At 43.4% G+C, this 21,653-nt stretch overlaps 1 protein-coding gene across 6 annotated transcripts in view; it reads right to left on the reverse strand.

The window, feature by feature from the left end:
• Positions 1 to 5,476: 5,476 nt before the first annotated feature.
• The window catches only part of PIAS2 (protein inhibitor of activated STAT 2), a 78,050-nt gene continuing 61,873 nt past the window's right edge, over positions 5,477 to 21,653 (reverse strand). For 3 of the 6 annotated variants that reach the window (XM_079785087.1, XM_079785084.1, XM_079785086.1), the window contains exons 13-14: positions 16,875 to 16,912; positions 5,477 to 14,073 (exon numbers count right to left, since the gene is read on the reverse strand). In XM_079785087.1, coding sequence (XP_079641213.1) covers positions 13,891 to 14,073; positions 16,875 to 16,912 — 221 coding nt within the window. In that variant the 3' untranslated portion in view covers positions 5,477 to 13,890. The other 3 variants (XM_079785088.1, XM_079785085.1, XM_079785089.1) reach the window with 3 other exon arrangements.

Raw genomic sequence — 21,653 nt, forward strand, 5'->3', positions numbered from 1 at the left:
TGCGCGTCACCGGCAGAGTGCAGGACGAGAGGCTGGGCCAGTGCATGACCTGGCACTGCCCCCTCCTGGCCCAGAGGTGCTGAGACCCGAAGAGAGCCTGGACCTGCCCGCGGCCCGTGGCCATCCTGACGTTTGTAGGCCCAGGGGTGCCTGGTTCTTCATCAGACTCACTGACATCCTAATACTTGCCTCAGCCTCACCAGAAGTTTTCCTAAACAGACACACAGATGCCAACCTTATGACGCTTGCTAATAAAAACTCCCTTAGCAGGATTGGGTTCCAGTGGAGTCTAATAATAGCTGCAGACCCAAAGCAGTAAACAGCTGGCCGTGCAACGCGAGGGTGGGACCCCCCGGGAGCAGACAGAATGCGAACAGTCAGAGCCAAGCGGCGTGGGCAGCCGGGGCAGGGACAGGGCCCGGAGCTGGCCAACAGGGCTCCTGGCAGGACGAGGAGGGCAGTGAACCTGCTAGCAAGGCTGGGGCAGATGCTGCCATCATCCAACAAATACCGTTAGACAATGACCGGGTACAGGTGCCGGGTGATTCATGGGCAGAGGAAAACACTGCGCCTTCCCGAGGTGCTCAGGCATTTCATTAGAAGGGTTGGGTCTTTTCTTATATTAGAAACGTAACACTGGGGAGAGAGTCCCGGGGACGTGCCCAGCGTGATGACTGGAGGACAAGGGTGGGAGGCCTCCCTGGGAGGCCGTGTGGCCAAGCCTGTGGCTTCCCCTTGTCCGCCTGGAAGCCCCTCCTCACCTCGCTCCGCTCTGTCTCAGGCCCTTACCTTGTCCACGAAGCCCCGAAACAGCAACAGCCCCGAGGGCTCACCAGGGCCGGGCACTGGCCAAGTGCTCATTCATCTTCACAGTCTTCCAAGCCAGGAACTACCCGTGGTCCTTCACACGAGGACACCGAGGCACAAAACCTTGGGAAACTTGCTGAGGTGACACGGCGTGAGAGGTGGAAATGGGATGTGAACCCAGAGTGTTTGCATCAGCCCCAATCTAACCCACGCTGCGGGGTGCTGGCTCCCTAGACTCCCGGCTGTCTTCCAAGCCTCTGAACCCCAGGGACCAGGGCCAGGGCTGGTGCACCCCTGGGTGTCCAGATCTCAGCTCCTCCACACCCTGTCAAGGCTCCCGTCACCACTGTCCCACCCTCTCCTCGCCCTGGTCTGGCGGCGCTGCCTCCCCCCCCACCTCACCTCGGCCACCATGCTGGGGGGGTTTGAACGTCCATCCAGAGGACGCAGCCACCAGCCAGCGCGCAGGCCTTCACCGCTTTTGCTTGCCCGCTGGCGCTCCCCAGCGCGGTGCCAGGCAGGAGAGGGGGGTGGCTAAGAGCGTGGGCCCTGGAGTCACGGGCCTGGGTTCTAATGCCGACCCCGCCAGCGACCAGACTTGTCCCCGCGGTGCGGTTTCCTGGCCCGTCTGAGCCTCGGTGTCTTTATGAAATAGGCTAATCCGAGCAACCCCCTCCCAGCGCCACATGAGGAGTGCGGCTGGGCGCGCCAGTTACTCAGAAGGGAGCGGGCCGCGGCGGCAGCAGGCAGGACGTGTCAGCACCTACGCGGCCACGTCTTGTCAAGCAAACGCTGAAACCGCAAAATCAGAAATCTCACTTTCTAACCACAGCGTTCTGTTTTCCATCCGTCAAGACCTCCTGCCCCCACCAGGCTACTCCGCTGTGTTTGCCCAAAGACTGGAGCCCCCATTCCCGTGTGCCGGCCACCTCCTGGCTTCTCCTCCCTCCCGGTTTTGTGAAGACCTCCTGGCCAATCACTTCACTGACATCCTTATAATTACCCCCACTTTCCCTGCACTTGGTCTGTTTCTGTTAGGATTAGGTCCAGTGGCATATAATAATAATAATAATAATAATAATAAAACAGTCGTTAAAATCGTAGGGTCTATTTCTCTCACACCTAAAAAAAAAAAAACCCGCCAGAGTTAGCCTGCCCGGAGGTGGGATGGTGGCGGTCAGGGCATCGGGGACCCATGCTCCGCTGCTCTTGCTGCTCACTCATTTTCAGCACGTTGTCTCGGAGGCCAGGAGAGCCGTCCGAGCTCAGCCATGGTGCCTGCTTTCCAGACAGCACGATGGTGGAAGGGAGGAGAGGGAAGGACAAAGCGGAGAGCCCCAGCAGTCTGCCCTACTATCCTACACCTTTTCCTATCAGCCAGAACCTAACCACAGAGCCACGCCAGTCCCTGCTTCCTTCCTGCCCCAAATAAGAGGGAGAAGATGTCCAACAGCCACTGATGACTCGCCGTGGCTCCTACACCCAGGCTGTCCCCTCTGCCGGAGAAACCACCACCACGTGCTGACAGGCAACCCTGCAGACACGTGGCTTCCAGCCACGGAGCCCCCACTCCATGTCCTCTCTCCTGCAGGCCCCGTGGCCATGATTCCAAGTGTTCAGTCCCTTTCCTGTAACTCTTCCCACCTTGTCCTGGCAGAAGGTCTTGCCTCCGTCTCCCTCTCATCTCCCTTAGGTCCTCTCTCAATCCTCCGAAGCTGCACCAGCTCCAGCCAGGGTGGCTGACGCCCTGGCTCAAGAGCAGGCCGGCTCTTCCGATTCCCACAATAAACCTGAGCGCCGAGCTGAGCGCCCATCAACAGAAATAAACAGACGAGCGCCAGGGCGCTAATAGCTCACAGCTCCATCTGTATGCACTCCCCGCCGTGGTTTGTTTTCCGCCAGAGCCTTCGACGATGTTTCACTGCAAAGGAGGCGCCTCCGGGGAAGTGGAGGCCCCAGCAGCCGGGCTGGGGCCGTCAGGGACAGTGGGCCCCAGCAGCCCTCCAGTCCTTCCTCACAGCAGCTGATGGGCCTCAGAACGGAGCCCAGCTCCCCGGAGAAAGACAGAACCCTCTGGCTCCGTCAGCCTATCCCGGTCCCACTGGCACAGGGCCACTGGGCACACCACCTGCCTCCAAAAAGAGGAAGAATGACTGGAGGGAGGATGCCAGCATTTCTCCACATTCAGGGGACGGGGTCCATATTATGAAAATGAACGCTCGGCCTTCATGGGTGCTCATGAAGAACAGTCTGGGTGTGGGTGGCCCTGGGTTATGGGAGGACTGAGGTAGGCACCCCATAATGCATGGAGAAGCTGAGAAGGGCTGGCACTCATTCAAAGCCCATCCTGTCTCTGCACAGAGCTGGGTGGTCTGGTCTCAGGGCCCCCAGCACCCACCCTCCTGTGCTCCCATCGAGGCTCCCGAGGGTGTGCGCCCGGAAACCACTCAGGAGCGAAGGGGTTCCTACCTTGTGTGAAAAGTCTGGCTTAGAGTTGCTATAAAAAGCAGAAATAACAGCTGTGCCTCGTCGTCAGTGTTCGTGTTCCCTGCTTCCCGTCACACTCATCTTGCAAGTTCTACTCATTTTCACATTTTCCCCGGTCACTTCCTCCCTCCAATGTGAATTATACTTAAAATATGGATGCCACTCCTTACTTTATGAACTTTGAATGAATGCTAGCCCTTCTGCAGCCTGGTAGCCCGGAGGCAGCTGCTCCAGAATGAGGACTGCGCCCGAGAAGCCCCAGGTGACCACTCCCCCCATCGCCTCCCCTGCAGACTCTGCAGCCAGAGGTGGCGCTGAGTGCGGAGCCTGGGGACCTGGGGACCGCCTCCCACTTCAGAGGCTGGGGTGACCTTGGACACTTCGCTAAGCACCATTGGTCAGCAGAGCAAGAGGCCTGGGAACAGCACGGGGCCAGAGGTAGGACCTGGGTTCTGGTCCAATATATGCTGTCCGAGTGCCCGTCTCCTCTGGGTCTGAGTCCTCGTCTGTAAAACAAGGGTGTGTGAGAGCCCTTCCCGTGTGGGGTCCAGGCCTGGAGCCTCAGCGCTCAGACCTGCCTCCCAAATCTCCCTCCTCTCCATCCCTCGCCAGGTAGGCTTGCCAGTGGCTTAGTGAGCTGCCTGTTTATGCCAGGCTGGTCGAATGTAGTAGACTCAGACTGTTCCCCCAGCCTCCCGTCAGCCCCCACAGTCCATTCTGCACCCCGCCACCAGCCTGCTCAATGCTGGGCTCACTGTCTAATGGGCCAGTCACTCTCCACTGCGCTCAACTCCTCAGCAAGGATGATCGCCGTCTCACTCCATGGCTCTCAACTTCACTCACAGATATTTACTGAACACCTGCTATGTGCCAAGGAGCTCAGAATACAGAAATAAGCCTTCAAGGCTCGGTTTAATTGGGGTCCCCCACCCCCAAAAAGCTTTCCCTCACTCCACCCCCTCATGCTCACCTGCAGGGTGAGCTCATCACCTCCTCCTGTGTGTGCAAGCTGCTATACCCGGCCAGATTGTGAGAGTGCTGAGAACAGCAACCTCTCTCTCCTGCATGGCTCTACCAGGAAAGTGATGTTCAGTTAATGTTTGCTGAGTGCGATGGTTAATTTTGCATCCATTTGGCGAACCCACAGTACCCAGATATTTGGTCAAACACTATTCTAGATGTTTCAGTGAAGGGATTTTTAAAGAAGAGATTAACATTTAAACCAGTAGGCTTTGAATAAAGCAGATTACTCTTCATAAGGAGGGTAGGCCTCATCCAATCAACTGAAGGAACTAAGGTAGTATTAATTGCGGTGATTCAGAACTGCTTGCCTTTTCTCGCAGATGAGGCAGCGTGGTAAGTACATGAGTCCGTGATGTTCAGACTCCCCTTCAAAACCATAGGTTTCCAGCGCCCACCACCTTTCACCTGCGCCGCTCCTCTTCGTCTGCTTACAAGGTTTCATTTGAAAGAAAAAGTCTCACCAAAGATGAAGAGAATAGGGCCAGGGGCAAGGGCAGAAAGAATTTGCAAACCGTGGGCATGAAACATACGTGGGCATGAAACGTTAAGTCCAGGTTAGATAAACGTGTGGCTCTGATTAAACCTTCTTCTGCAACTCTGAGAAAGCAGCACCATCAGAGGAAACAGTGTGACTGGTATTATAAAGCCTCAATCATTAAAACAGTGTGGTAGTGGCACCTGAATGGACAAATTACTAATGGGACAGAACAGAAAGCACAGAAATAGACCAAAACATGTACAGAAATTTGCCGAACAGCGAAGGTGGCTTAGCAGATAGCAGGACAACAGCTGCTCTGAATTAGGAGATGTTCCTTGACAGGGAGACAAGCGAGAAATCGCCAAATTCTTGAAGGAGGTAGGCTCTGAATGGGGACCTTTCTCTCCCTCTACCCATGATTTTGGGTCTGCTGCTGAGCCAAAATAAAACACACTATAACTGTGTTCCTTTCTAAATTCAGGCAGTTTTGGGCAGCTGAGCTTCAGGCCGAGCTCCTGCTTCATTAAGCCTCTATCACCAAAAAACTCTTCTGATCCACTCCCTCCCCCCATCCCCCTCACACACACACACTCTGCCCTCCCCCCCCACCACCACCACCCCCACCCCAGGGCCAGCTGCTCCTGGGCAGTGATGCTGAGGATCTCCAAAGGCCAAGACCCAGGCAGACAGCAGAGAAAGCAGCAGTGTGTGTGTGGCCACTGCTGCGCTTGGCTCCTGGCCCCTGAATTCTGACTGGCCTGGGAGGTGTCTTGGGCATTACACTTTTTAAAACTCCCTCAGCGTTTCCAATGTGACGCTAAGGATGAGAATGGCCTCTTTAAGTAGCAAGGTATCTTTCTTTCCACAAACTCTGGTCAGTCATTCTCTGATGCATGAGTGAATAAGAGCATATAAAACTAAAAGTACCTTTAAGCTACGATGCTGCCTAAACGTTATCCCAGTGCTGTAGTCGGCAAACTCATTAGCCAACAGAGCCAAATATCAACAGTACGACGATTGAAATTTCTTTTGAGAACCAAATTTTTTAAACTTAAACTTCTTCTAATGCCACTTCTTCAAAATAGACTTGCCCAGGCCGTGGTATTTTGTGGAAGAGCCACACTCAAGGGGCCAAAGAGCCGCATGTGGCTCACGAGCCGCAGTTTGCCAACCACTGTCCTAGTGTCATCAGAGCCTTCAGGATGGGGACAGAGGGAGACTGTGGTCTCATCTCTGGGGATGCTCACATTTGTGCTGGGGCACAGGGTGAGGCCTTTGATGGCAAATGTTGATTTCAGATTGACCTACCTCCTCCATGTTTTTTCTAACAGCTCTAACTGCTACAATGTAATACATACGTTGCCTTCTCTCCTGGGTGTTCTAGGTGAGTGAACAGGATTCATGAGCAAAGCATCAGCCCTGCTGCCTAGCCTGAGTGGGAGACTTGTTACTTTCCCTGCTTCCCTCTCCACAACCCTCTCCCCCCAGAAGGCACAGGCAGCGAGTTTGTGAATGGCCATCTATTCCATTTCTGCATCTCAATGTTAAACACACTGCTTAGCTGTTTACACTGCCTTGTGAATCACCTGTTAAAAGTATATCTTTGATAGCCAAGAATTTTTAAATATATTTTATTGATTTCAGAGAGGAAGGGAAAGGGAAAGACAGAAACATCGATGATAGACAATCATTGATCGGCTGCCTCCTGCATGCCCCACACTGGAGATCAAGCCCGAAACACAGGCATGTGCCCTTGACTGGAATGGAACCTGGGCCCCTTCAGTCCGCAGGCCGACGCTGTAGCCACTGAGCCAAACCAGCTAGGGCACCACATGTTGTTTCTTCACCTACCACTTGGTAGACACCAGGACAGTTTCCATCTTTTGGCTATTATGAAGAATGCTGCTACGGGCATTTGTGTACATGTATACTTTTTACTCTTATTCTATGTACTTTGGATTTAACTTCTCCATTTTTTTCTAGTTTCCTAAAGTGAAAGCTTAGATTATTGAGTTCAGATATTCTTCTTTTCCAATGTATGCATTCAATGCTAAAATGTCCTCTAAGCCAGCCATTTTCAACCTTTTTCATCGCAAGGCACACATTCCCAGCTCCTGCCCCTGTAAGACCTTGGAGTCCAGGTCAGTCCACGAACTTCCTCCCAACTCCCAGCACCTTTCACCACTATCACTGGTGAACACCTGCTACTCAGATATTAAATGATTTCCACAGACAGCGTCAAATACAGTTATCCACCTTTTTGTTTTTCATTCACTGATATTTATTGAGCACCTACTACGCAGCATGTTAGGCTCTGGGACGCAAGTGAAATAAAACATCAGCCCTGCCCTCATGGAGCTTACAATCTCGTAGGGGAAACACACAGAATGCAATGAACCAATACATAAACACCACTTGTAACAAGTGCCATACAGGACATACATAAACAGAGTGGTGCGATAAAGACAGTCAGAAAACACCCACTTTTTAGACAGAATGATCAGGAAAGGTCTCTCTTGTGGTTAAAAGCTGGGTTTGATGCCTGGCTCCCCACTATCAAGCTGCTAGACCTTAGGCAAGTCACTTACCCTCAGATTCTATTTCCACGTTTACAAAATGGAAATCATCATGCCAAACTCAAGAAATGCTCATTACTGCTAATGACTGAGAACTCCTCGCTGACTTCTATTTACAAGGCCTTTCGTTTCTTAGAAATGATGATAGAAAAGGAGGCAAGTACCAACTCTTGACCTCTGTGGAATGTGAGCACAGACCACACTGGAGAGAGCTGCAAACTACGGTAGCACTTCAGGTGACAACCAAATTGTCATGGCAGGGCAGGGAAGAGAACAATGAAAAGGTCGAGATGCCACTGAGCATGGCTCAGGGAGGAGAGAGGATAGGTGGTCAATTGGGAGGGACTAGGATATCCACAGAATGAAGACAAATGAAGATGAAATGGAGGACAAGGGAAATCTGCACTTCTTGAAAGACAGCAGCAAAACGATGAGTGCTTCCTTTCTGAAACCTCATGGTTAATATCCAACTCATCACCGTCCCCCCTACAGACTAATGGCCATGCTCACTGCCTCCTGTCTCTAACAGCACCATTACCCTGGTTGCTCAGGCTTGAGAAATGGACTCAGCCCTTACTCCCATGCCTTCACATGGAATCTTGAGTATTCCTTTGAAATGGCTCCAGAATCCACTCCCTTCCTTGTTCCTGAGGCCATGTCTGAAATCAGTTCTCAGAATTATGTCTAGATTCTCATGTCCACCTCCTAAATAGTGTACCTAATTAATGCCATTTTAGCTCTGTCAGAGAGAGGGCTTTGGGTTTGAGCTATTTCAGACTCCCAAGTCCACTGCAAAACATACCTAAACACGTTTCTTCATTTGTAAAAGAGGGACACTACCACTTCCCTCTGAACAGCTATTGTAAGGAATGAGACTTTTGTGTCAAGTTCTGAACACACTGTTAGGTAAGAATTCTTGATTTTTGATAACTTGACTATAAGCCCTCTGCAGTCTGCGACCAGATCGTTTATACTACTGCCTTCTTCATACTTACAAAACATACTGAATAAACATGCATTGAGTAGTTTGATGAAGGCCAAAATAAGAGGATGTTCTATTTTCTAACACAAGAGTTAAGCTTTGAGATTCTAAAGTAAGCTTTAAAAGCCACTCAGAAATAAAAAGCAGATGGGAAATAATCAATGTGGTATACCCATCAAGAAAATAACACACCTTAAATACCTGAGGCTAGCAATGTTTTTCTTCCCCCACAGCTGCCTTTAGAACACCAAGATCTGATTGGAAACAAAAGAATGCAAAGTAAAATAGGCAAAGCCTGGCCAGCTGTTGTTACCACATTTCCAGTTTGGGTTGGACTGCCTTTGGCTCAGGAGATCCTACTGGCTTTAGGGAGCTCAGAAAGGCCAACATGGAGCCTACAGGAAGAGGAAAAAAGAGCTGGCTACTAAGGGCTGGCCCTAGGCACAGTATTTTTAAAGTGTCGATATTTTCTAAGACTGGAAAGTGTAGCCTGGCAATGGGCTACTTCACAGTGAAAAACAACAACAAAACTCTGTGAGAAACCATTGGGATATCTACATACAGGTGTTTCTGGAACATGTCAGATATGTTTGTTACTGAGACAGCTCAGGAAAATCTCCAATTACCTCCAAAATCAGTTAGCCTAGCTCATCCAGGTCAGGGAGGCAGAGCGTCTTAGTTCAGATACCTGCATAGAGATAAATCGTGCATGTTCTTGGAAAATACAGAGTTCTTCTCACACCCCATAGTTGGGGTGGAAATTAGTACATCCACTTGGTAAGGTCACATGAAGCAAGAACTACAAAAGTGTTTATACCCTTGACCCAAAAATTCACCTTTAGGAATTTTTCCTAAGGAAAAAATTATGCACAAGGACACTCAACTAGTAACATTATGAGATGCAATCTAAAATGTCCAATGGGGAAAAGTGATAGGAATCATGGCACATCTATACAAAGGAATATCACACAATTAATAAAGGTTGACATAGTTTTTCTTCATACTTTTCTGTTGTCTAACTTTACCATAATGAGAATGTATTACTGATATAAACAGAAACAAAAACATCACTGAATCAGGCAAGCATTAAAGAAGAATGGGCATTTTTATTTGTTTCTGCTAGGAATTGCTGTGGTTCCTAGCAACAACAAAAAAACTTACAAACCAGTCATTTATTTGACAGTAGCATCAGACTTAAAAAAAAGCAGAGAAATTCTTAGTCTTTCCCACTAGTTTCACCATGTTTATGTAAAACTGTAGCAAAGATGGTTAATAAATCAGATTGAATCATCAATGAGCTCCTACCACATGGAACCAGAGCCACTAAATACAATGTCAAACCCAAGTTTAAATGGCACACTGCTATATTTTTCGACATGAAAAAATTAGTAAAATAAGTGTTTACTAAAAAAGAAAAAACACCCCCCCACCAAAAAAAAAAAAAAAAAAAAAAAAAACACAAAAACACCACCAGAAAAAGTTAAATGCTCTTTTACTAACTGGGGGCTAGAAATTAACAGCATACCCGAGAATTAAACTAATGCTTTGTAAAAATCAACTTCTTTTAAAAAAAGACAAAATGTAACTAATACAGACTTTATTGGCAGAAAAAACACAGATAATTGGTCACTAAATCAAGTGTCCAAGATTGATCTGAAGGCAGAAATCTGAAAGGTCTGAATCTCAAGGTCAGAAGTCTCTGTAGAACACGTCACCCAAAATGCAACACCTTACCTTTCCTCAAATTCCTTAAGATGCTATGCTAAGGAAACTTGTTTTATACCAAGAGTTACGGAACTAATTTATACTCACAATCTCTAATCATGATATTTTCATTCTAGCTTTCCTGCAACACATTAGATAAATGGCACATAGCCTAAATTTATCTCTACTGTTTCATTAGGCCTTCATAATTGTCCTATGACAGATGCCAGGTATTTACCATATTTTTTCCGTGTATAAGACACTCCCATGTATAAGATATTCTCCAGTTTTCCAACCCAAAATTAAGAAATCAATTTTTTTTATTTTAAATATTTTGCTGGTTTTCCTTTTTTTAAAAATATATTTTATTGATTTTTTTACAGAGAGGAAGGGAGAGGGATAGAGAGTTAGAAACATCGATCAGCTGCCTCAAGCACACCCCCTACTGGGGACGTGTGCGCAACCAAGGTATATGCCCTTGACGGGAATCAAACCTGGGACCCTTCAGTCCACAGGCTCTACCCACTGAGCCAAATCGGTTAGGGCTGGTTTTCCTCTTAAGGTCTTCTTCTTTTTTGGCATCTTAAGGAGTTGTTCTTCCTGTTTTCTTCACTGTCTGATCATACACTCAGTGGGAGGAGGTCCAAATTGTCTCTCTGCAGCTCTATTTCCATGTTCTTTTGCATAGCTGATTACATTCAGTTTGCATTTTGCAGAGTAAGACTTATCAGTATTTATCTTTGTATTTTTTTGGCATCTTTATGGGCTCAGGTCCCTGTTGCATCTGTGCACTCTCCACCTCCACCTCCAATTATGGCATCAGCCGACGTCAATAACAATAAGGCTCGTGATTAGAAGAAGCCTGTTTGACAAGGCATGGGCAGCTGCCCACCCACATTGCTCTCTCCTTGGCTGACAGCTGTGTATAAGACGCCCCTCGATTTTCAGTCTAATGATTTTAAGAAAAAAATAGCATCTTATACACAGAAAAATACAGTATACCTTCTGAGCAGAAATGGAAGTGAAATCCTAAAGTGGCTCATCTAAGGGTCAGAAAGTCAGTGAATGTAAGCAAACTGCAGGTGTGAAGCTTTATCAGCACCCATTACACTGCCAGGAGGTACAAAAGCAAGAAAAGCCCTTAATATTTCTAAGGGAATAAAGATAAAAATATAGGTTGGCAGGAGCTTGCAAGAGACTAGTAACAGCAGTTCCTTCCCTTAAAGTACTCCACATAATCACCAGCTGCCTGACATCTAAGCAACAGGCAAGAGATCTCCTCTAGAACTGCATTATACTTGGCTAAACGAAATATCCGGGCTAGCAAAATCAACTGCTAAAAAGTCAGGGTTGCTCTGGCAGGCGTAGCTCAATAGTGTGTTCGCCCGAGAACAGAAGGGCCCCAGATTTTATTCCAGTCAAGGGCACGTACCTGGGTTGTAGGTTCCCCACCCCAGTTGGGAATGCATGTGGGAGGCAACTCACACATCAATGTTTCTCTCTCACATCAATGTGGCTCTCACACATCAATGTTTCTCTCTCTCCTTTCTTCCCTTCCCCACTCCCTTCCATTATCTCTAAAATCAATGGACGAAATATCCACCAGTGAGGATTAACAACAAAAAAGTCAGTGTCTTACTAAAAATATTTAGTGACCACACTGAAAAAGAATAATGGCTTAATAAACATGCAGTTGTCATAAAGCCAAAGGCATAAAGAAAACTGCTCACCTTCAAAGATATATACACAAAAGCCCCCGATTTTAAGATTATAAACATAATAGTGATTTTTAAATATGACTGCATGAGATAAATTAAAAATTTATATGTAACTTCAATTGAAAGCACCTAAAAGGTACACTAAAACTGTTCACATAAATTATCGAAAAAGAAACAAATCACAACTATAAAAGCAGAGGTATCCATTATAAAAAACAAGTAAATAAACTACCTTCTATTCATATTTTAATTGACTTTATAAAACTCTGTTGGTTAAACTGGAAAGGGGAGTCGCTGAGAATCTAAAGGGTAACAAAATGATAACAAATATACATCATTTCTTTATTGACAAATTATACCACATAAATCAGGTTACTTTTTCTATCTGGTTACAGTTAACAGAAATTGCATCTGTATTTAAAGCAGCAACATAAAAGTTTACTATGAAGATATTCTGTATCTGGACCAAAGGATTGTAACATGGATTGGAAATCTAATGACAAGATAGAACTAGCAACTATGGCACAACTACTGCAGGAAGTTTATTTTCCACGTTTTTAATAATAAGCAGCTCTCCAAAAAGGGTAATACATTAAAGGGATGATGTGGCCAAAGAAGGGATGATACAGAAAATCACATGATCTTAAATCAGCACAAAAGGTGCACAGAGGCCATGAAAACTTGAGAAGGTGTAAAAACCAAGCACTGTCAAGTCAGCTCCATGGAGTTGCACCAACCCAAGTCATGCGTCCCTGTTCTCACTGAACTCGCTTTCCACCTGGGCACTCCGCTTGAGAATCAGATTACCCATTTTAAAAAGAGTTTATCTGTAAAGTAGAGATAGCTTAGGCAGAGAAAGCTAAGCATTGGGCAAGTATTAACTCCTTGAGAATTCTAAAATTATTTAGGGAGCCAAATGAAGCAAAAGAAAGTAGAGTGGTTTTTAAAGTGGGGTTCAGGTCTTTTGTGGTCTCAGAAAAAGATTTCTCTTAAAAAATAAAATAAAAAGGAAATCTGATACCACCCTTATCTCTTGCTATTTGGTTTTTCTTTAAAAATGATCAGAGATCTAAAACATATTTTCTTGGTGTCACTAAAATCTGAAAAGTTTCCACAAGATTTGAATATTATTCTATAAAGTAAGTGAACAAAAGAAGTTCTTAGGAACAAATTAATCTTTGTTATTCCCAAGCTCCCCTAAATCTGTTCTTCTATTGCCTCTAAGTTCTCAATGATTCTGGACAGTAAGAACAAAATTCTAACATTTCAGCCACCTTACTCCAAAAACATTTCCTTCAATGGCTGCATAGCACTTTTTTTTTTCTTTTTTTTCTTTTTTTTGTGAGAAGGCAAGCCCTGAATTTACAGAAATCTCTAGAATGAGATTATAAAATTACCAAAAATAACACACTTTACATCAGGGTAGAATCTGTGTAGTGTTCTTCGACATACTTGCCAATAAAGAACAGCCAGATCCTAGAACTTCTCTCTGCATTCAATAGCAAATAACATTGAATGTAAATGACAATCAGGGAAAAATGCGTGACACAAAGGCCATTTTACTTTGATGGAATCAGGAAGAAAAGTGGAACTCACGCTTTGGCCACTTATCAAGACTTCATCAGTTCAACGAAATATAAATCAGCGTGGAAACAACTCATTTGGCAAACACAACTTCTTTCCATATATTTTTCCTTCACATCAGGTTAAATGAAAGTCGCTGTCCTTTTAAAATCATTGATTACATCCCTTTTAATTAGAAAAAAGCTTACTTGCACATTTACATAATTTTATTGCTGTTTATTACAATAAGAAATGTTTAACTGATTTGTAGAATTCATCCAGTAACATGAAATTGAAATCCGTCTCCCAAGAAGACACAGTTATGGCTGAATGCATCTGATGCTCAGAGTACAGCATGAATAAGAAAAATCTTGTGTGTCATTTGGTTCTTGCCACAGTCATCTGTGTTCGTCTCTCAGAAAGCAAAAGAATCCATTTGACGTTTCAATAAATATCAAAGTAACTGCTATAAAAAAAAATAGCTTCCACGGACCAGAGATCCAAGAAAGAGCAGTTTTGATGAATGATTCCTAGAATCGAGCAAGTCCTCCTTTAGTCCAATGAGATGATGTCAGGAATGTTCCTTCCACTGCTGGTTATGACCCCTGTCTCACTCCTGCTGCTGGATGAGCTAACATGAGTATTGCTTTCATGGGGGCTGGTGGTGGTGACAGACGTACTGCTTGCTGTTAAGGGTGAGGTGAGACTATCCAAAAACATAGGAGGACAGTACTGCTTGAAACAAACAATGATGCTGATGAGGAAGAGGCTACATTGATTTCAAATAAAGAGACTAGAAATTGTTAGATATGTACAAGTGAGAGCCACGTATTTTAATCCCAATGGGATTTTTAAAATTCTCAAAACCATGTCTTTGGATGAAAGATGGCATGAATATAGATATTTTACATTACTTAGAGAATGTAGCATATAGTCTTGATTCTCAAAACTTGTAGAATTTGTTTGCTGACCAAATATATAGGTGCAATTGCAAAAATGTCAATAATATTTAATAGTGAATATGGGCCCCACAATCATGACTCATAATTAACCTCAAAAAGATCTCTTGCTACATGTGTTTACACCAGATTTAAATCACACTGCAAAAGGATAGTAAATATTTATTTTTAATGGTAGTGAGCAAAAATGCTATTTCAAAATTCAACAATTCTTTCAAAATGTATTATCAATCAGACAGTTTAGGAATAATGTTAAAATGGATCAACTAGCCCAGCCAACATGGCTCCGTGTTGAGTGTCAACCTATGAACCAGGAGGTCATGGTTGGATTCTGATCATCGCACAATCCCCACTAGGGGGCCTGCAGGAGGCAGCCAATTAATTATTCTCTCTCATCATTGATGTTTCTATCTCTCTCTCCCTTCTTCTCTGAAGTCAATAAATAACATATATATAAAAACAAAAAGCTGATAAACTCAAGAGTGGCATTTGACTCCTCTGTACATGCATGTAACAATATCTGTGGAATTGCAAGGATAGCATTCATTCTAACAGAGACAACATGGTAGCTAACTACCACGGGATGCCCAGAACAGAGAACTATCTCACGTAATCACAAAATTTCAGAATAAATCTTAAAGGAGATCTAATCTAATGTAATTTTCCTTGTAATGCTTCCCTGACAACCTTCTCCAAGAGTCCACATTTTGTTTCCTTACCAGTTTGGTTGCTGATTCTTAAACAAATTCAAACCTGAGTTTAACACTCTAGTATTGATCAAGAGAGAGAGGAAACAACTAAAAGCTTTATTTTTATAATACTATAGAATATTTTGTGAGAAATATTTTATCTTCAGACTGTATGAAAGGGTATCTGATCAATCTTATCACTTCTATAGTCAGCTATCATTGGAGATACTAAGTTACAGAACAGAATTTAAAACTGAGGCTGTTTAATTATGTGATCTATAAAATGATAAGGGGAAAAGACCCAGGTTTGAGCTGCTAGTCCATGGGAAGAACAACTAAATTCAGCTGCCTTCAAGAAAGTAATTTAATGTTTAGGATGGATAACTGTCTTGGATCATGAATAAAATGAATGCCATGCACCAAGAAATTCAAGGGATATTGATTAAAGAGGAAAAGGAATAGTTCTTAAAGAGTTCTAAAGGAAGTTAAACTCTCAAGTATTAACTTTCTTTAAAAGCAAATATATTTCCTACTTTCCAACAAAATTGGGGAAGGAATCTGGAAAAAAGGTCAGAAACTTACATTTTATTTTGCCTCTCAGGCAGTTTTTGACTGTGTGGTAATAAGAAGGTCCTCTTCTTCCTTTATAAAATGAATGCTAGATACTACAGTCCTGCTATCAATAGGATCTATACATTGAATATTTATTATACTCAGGGTGCAGGCATTTACCTCTAACTCTGTCCTTTATGTGTAATCAGCACATATCTGCACAAGAATAATGGGCAATATGGAGGTAAAGTAGAACAAATCTTAAGGATTCTATGGAGGACTGAAGGCACAACCTCTAACTCTTCTATTGCCTTATCAATTAAGTTAGCCTGACACTAAGCAGGCTAAATAGCACTATGAAATCTGAATCCTCTAGGTTCCAAGGTAATTCTTTTTAAAAGGATGGTTCACATTTTAAAAAAAAGCAGTAATATTTTAAGCCCAAAGAATCAATTTCCTAGAAAGATATAGGTATACTTTTGCCATAGATAGAATCTACTGATGTCACAAAGTCAATTCAGGGTGAGAAGAAGAAATTCTTCATTCTGTGCACGTTACCTTGGGCCAATATTTCCGGTGTTGTTTGTGTGACCAGATACAAGTATTCAAACGGGAGGCCAATACAAGACCTGTAGTTAGCTGATTTGAGCACCTATGAATTTGGTGGTCCATGTTCTTCCTCTACTCCCTTCCAACTCTCAACACACCTTTCAAAGTCTCTTTGTTTCACTTTGCCCCTGGCTTTCCCCATGCCTTTCCCTCCTCTGCTCTGCCTCTGCTACACGCCTGCCAGTGGGGTCCATGCTCACTGCAAGGTCTTCATGTTGAGACTCTGGGATACTAGAATTTCTTACTTCTGACAGAGAAAACAGGAATAATTTATAATTTATAGCAACTTTGGCTGGGGCATCCCCAAAGTCTGAATCTGATTGCCTTTAAAAATAAGGAAGACTCAAAATGATTCAAAGCAGTTTAATAGTTTTAGCTATTTTCTCTGTATAGAACAAGTGCTTTACAATTTGTCAATTTTAACTTCTAGTAATCTAGCACTGCTTCCCCTCATTTTAATCACTGAAGTGCTTGATAAATGCCACCTGATTATTGAACTAAATAAAATATAGTTTCAAATTCAGATATCAAGACCAAAAAACATCATAAATTGAAAACAGCAACTTTATTGCTCCAAATAAAACGGTGAAGTATTTATATAGTACTTTTTTTGCATCAATTTAAGTAACTGAGAGTTGACTGTCCTGATTTTATGCAACTGGTCATTTTTAGTTAGTATGACATAAGCAACAAATACAAATTAGTTGCTTAAATTCAGGATACATACCTGGGGATCAACTGGAATAAGGGAAAGAAAATCCAAACCTAAAACAAAAATGCTTTGTTAATAGTTGTCTCATATTTTGGAGACAAGAATTATTTCCCAAAATCATTTTATATTTATCACAAGCCAGAAAACATTTGGGGTTAACTGTTTACCATTCCATGATAGGCACGTTCTACACCAGAAGCAGTGCTATTTAATGTGTATAAAACTCCAAAATGAACATATTCCCTGACAAAACATCTGGAAAAATCACTTCCCAGAGACTTAAAGGAAGAAGGACTAATCAAAGCAAACATTTCTTCGCTTCATCACTTAACAGAACGAGAAGCAACAAAACGGATGAGATAATGATCTGATACGAACCATTAAAAAAACATACTTAAGCTCTTAAGATACTTCACATTTATTTTTTAGAAATACATCACATTGAACTTCATCTAAAATACCACTTCTTAAACAGATGTCTATTTCATGAAGCGCTCTCGGTCCCCCTATTCCCACATCAAAAGCAGTACCTCATCCAGGGATCAATCCAGTTCCTTGCTCTGCACAAAGCAAGCCTCGGTAATTTCTGCTCACTAACAAGCTAAATCTTATCAAGGCGTACTAGGTTATAAGCCAATGCAATTTTCTAAACCAAAGATGTGAGATTCTCCAACTAAGCTTTAGAAACAGGAATGTGGAAAAGGGTGTTAAGTACACAATTTCAAAGCATTAGAGTTATAACAATAAATAATTTAAAATTTCAGGCCTGAAAAGTCTATCAATAAACTTCTAAGTCAGTTCCCCTAGAGTCCCTGTTTGACTAAATTTCAAAACATTAAAAAACAAAAACAAAAAAAACAAAACAACAACAAATAAAGATACTAAGTATAGGTCACTAAGACAGGTCAACTTCTATTCAATTTTATACATTTTTATTTGCTGGCATTCAATGTTACCTTAAATAACAATCATTCAGAGTAAAATCTGATACTAGACTGTTACTCAAAATAGAGAATATTAGTGGAAATTATCTTTAAAATATTTAATAAGCAGAATGAGTAATTTATAACTCAAAAATTTTAAGTATATTTAGTCCCTTATAATCTCTAAATAAGCTATGCTTACAATGCTTATCAAGTAATAGAAACTATAGCACCAATCATTTGAAAGAAACCATTCCATTTATAAATCATGTAAAAAATTATTGATATGATTTTTCATTTTGTATGTCTATCACTACCTATATGACACAGCAGGGTTTGAGCCAACAATGGACAAAGAGAATCACAACAAATGTTTCCAACTTCAGTAGGCGGTATTTCTCCATAAGCAGTTTCTTTTCACATTAATGATCTTGTTCAGTAAATCCTTTCTCTGCTTCTGTTGCACACCAATTCAAAATAGGTCTAACCCTTATACCTTCCATGAGTTTTATATATTCAACATCTCCATTATTGACTGAGTCACAAAAATACTTTATTGGTGTGTCATTTAATTAATTGGTTTAATTTTATTCATTTTATTTTGCTTCAAATGGTGTAACAATTTTCTTTTTATAACTTCGGCTTTTATAGTTTAAGCTAGAGGCCCGGTGCACAAAATTCGTGCTCGGGGGGAGGAGGGGTGTCCCTCAGCCCAGCCTGCACCCTATCCAATCTGGGACATCCCTCTCACAATCCAGGACTGCTGGCTCCCAACTGCTTGCCTGCCTGCCTTCCTGATTGCCCCTAACCGCTTCTGCCTGCCAGCCTGATCACCCCCTAACCACTCCCCTGCCAGCCTGATTGATGCCTAACTACTCCCCTGCCAGCCTGTTGGCCCCTAACTGCCCTCCCCTGCAGGCCTGGGTCCCCCCCAACTGCCCTTCCCTGCAGGCCCGGTCACCCCCAACTTCCCTCTCTGCCGGCCTGGCCACCCCTAACTGCCCTTCCCTGCAGGTTTGATCACCCCCAACTGCCATCCCTTACAGGCCTAGTCCCTCCCAACTGTCCTCTCCTGCAGGCCATCTTGTGGTGGCTATCTTGTGTCCACATGGGGGCAGGATCTTTGACCACATGGGGGCAGCCATCTTGTGTGTTAGAGTGATGGTAAATTTGCATGTTACTCTTTTATTAGATAGGGTAGAGCAGTGGTCAGCAAACTGCGGCTCACAAGCCACATGCGGCTCTTTGGCCCCATGAGTTTGTGGCTCGCGAGCCGTGGTTTGCTGACCACTGCTTTAGGACAATGATTTGGGTGATACCTTAGAGCAGTGGTGTCGGCAAACCGCAGCATGCAAACCACAAACTCAAGGGGCCAAAGAGCTGCATGTGGCTTGCAAGCCACAGTTTGCTGACCACTGGGATAGGGGCCTGGTGTATGGATGGGGGCCAGCTGGTTTGCCCTGAAAGGTGTCCCGGATCAGGGTGGGGGTTCCCTTGGGGTGTGGGACAGCCTGGGTGAGGGGCCTGTGGTGGTTTGCAGGCCAGCCACGCCCCCCGACGACCCAAGTGGGAGGCCCTGGTATCTGGGATTTATTGATCTTCTACAATTGAAACTTTGTAGCCTGGAGTGGAGGCCTAGGCCGGCCAGAGTGTGCAGAAAGCTTGGCTTCCTTCATTGCCGAGGAAACCCAAGCTCCCTCCTGCACACTCTGTGGCTGCAGCCATCTTGGTTGGGTTAATTTGCATACTCACACCTGATTGGCTGGTGGGTGTGTCTGGTGGGCATGGCTTGTGGTGTAACAGAGGTGCTGTCAATTTGCATATTACTCTTTTATTATACAGGACTAGAGGCCGGTGCACAAAATTCGTGCACTCAAGGGGAGGAGGTCCCTCAGCCCGGATTGCAAGAGGGTGCAGATCAGACCAAGGGACCCCACTGGTGCACGATTGGGGCAAGGGAGGGCTGCGGGAGGTTGGCCAGCTGGGGAGGGACTGCAGGAGGGCTCCAGAGAGTGTCCAGCCAGTCTCGTTAAGTCCCGATTGGCCTGACCCCAGCAGCAAACTAACCTACCGGTTGGAGCATCTGCCCCCTGGTGGTCAGTGCACATCATCGTGACTGGTTAACCGGCCAACTGTCTGCCCCAGTGTTCGGTGCACATCATAGCGAGCGGTTGAGCAGCCTTAGCATATCATTAGCATATTACACTTTGATTGGTTGAATGGCTGACTGGATACTTAGCATAGTAGGCTTTTATTATGTAGGATTTTATATGTTCAATTACTTTTAATGTTTTTTTAATCACTCAGTCCACTTGAATAACAAACACTTTTAAAAAGCTAAGAAAGTACTGCTATCTCAGTTGGAAGATTTGTATTGAAGCCAATCACCCAAAAATGCTCATTTTTTAAATGTTTAACTAGTCCCATTTCATAACTTCAACATAAACAAACACACAGACTTGTAATTTTCAGACTGTTTTTTTTTTTACAGCTCCAGAACCGAAGGCTGTCCACTGAGGTGCAGAGACTTCCTATTTTCATTATTTCAGCTCTTGGATGTATTGTAATTCTTTACTGTTTCATGTGATTTAAGAGATTCACTTGATCTGTATCTTTTGACACCTCATCCACAGATCAATGAATATGGTGTCTTATATAATGCACTAGAGACCATGCACGAAATTCGTGCAAGAGCCTTGGCCCCAGCCCCTGCCCACCGCTGTGGCCAGGGGCCTCTGCCATATCTGCCTCAGGGCCCCTCTCCAGCCCCCCCTGCCGCAGCTTTGTCCACAAGGAAAGACATCCGGAAGGATGTCCAGTCTAATTAGCATGTTACACTTTCATTATTATAGATAGTAAAATACCTACACATTTTTCTAAACTCTTGGTTGAAATTCTAGGCTGTCTCCCCTGCATTATACAGATGCTGTCTATACAAAAATCCAATAATGTTCTAATATAAATATTTCTCAGTGAAACTTTTTCTCAAACACCATCTCTAAAATTTGATATAGTATTTCAGATATTATTCCTTCCAATAAACTTTATTATCAAAGTCTTACATTTTATATTTTAAGTAGATTATTAAAGCTCATATGAAATAGTTGAAGTTTCATAAATAAGTGATTAATGTTACTTCCTTATTTTATAAACTTAGCAAAATGCTGTTTTCTTATTTCACCATAAGTTTCAATTGAAACAACAGGTTATATTGATATATAATTATGCCCTCCTAAGCATTTCAAGGTTGAAAATGTGCTCAATTATTTTTAACTAAAAAGCAGGTTAAAAATTCTGATGGTACATTCTAAATGTTTGTTCTATTAACACTGTTAAAATTGTTGCTTTTAGATTTTCAATGTGACTTTATGTAAAACTGACTCTACGTCTTACTAATAACATCTTCCTTACTTGAGCCATGAACTTGAACAAAACATGGTTGCTACATGATTAAATATGTAAATGTTTAGCACTTCCAAATTTTAATGACACAACTTTTGAGCACCATTCACACCTGACAATATGTCACTAATAATAATAAGGCAGTCATTTTTTTCTTGAAATAATCAAGCTGTTTTCCATTCCATAAATACAAATTATGTTTTATTTTGAATTCACTGTTGCACAGTATCAGAAGATGTTCCAAGCTGCAGTTCATTATTAATATCATTTCTTCTTTGTTCCCCTGCAGATTCAGAAGATTCATGTTTATGATGTTTAAAAAGAATGTTAAGAAATGTATTAAAACGTTGTCATCTCTCTATTCTTGGTGTTCTATTTAATATTTTATTATAAATTATTAAATTTGTAAATATCAACTCTGTATAGTATGACTAATTACATAAAAATTATGCACAAAAAATAAAAGCAA

The sequence above is a fragment of the Cnephaeus nilssonii genome (assembly GCF_951640355.1).
Source record: "Cnephaeus nilssonii genome assembly, chromosome: 11".
NCBI classification, from domain to species: Eukaryota; Metazoa; Chordata; class Mammalia; order Chiroptera; family Vespertilionidae; genus Cnephaeus; species Cnephaeus nilssonii.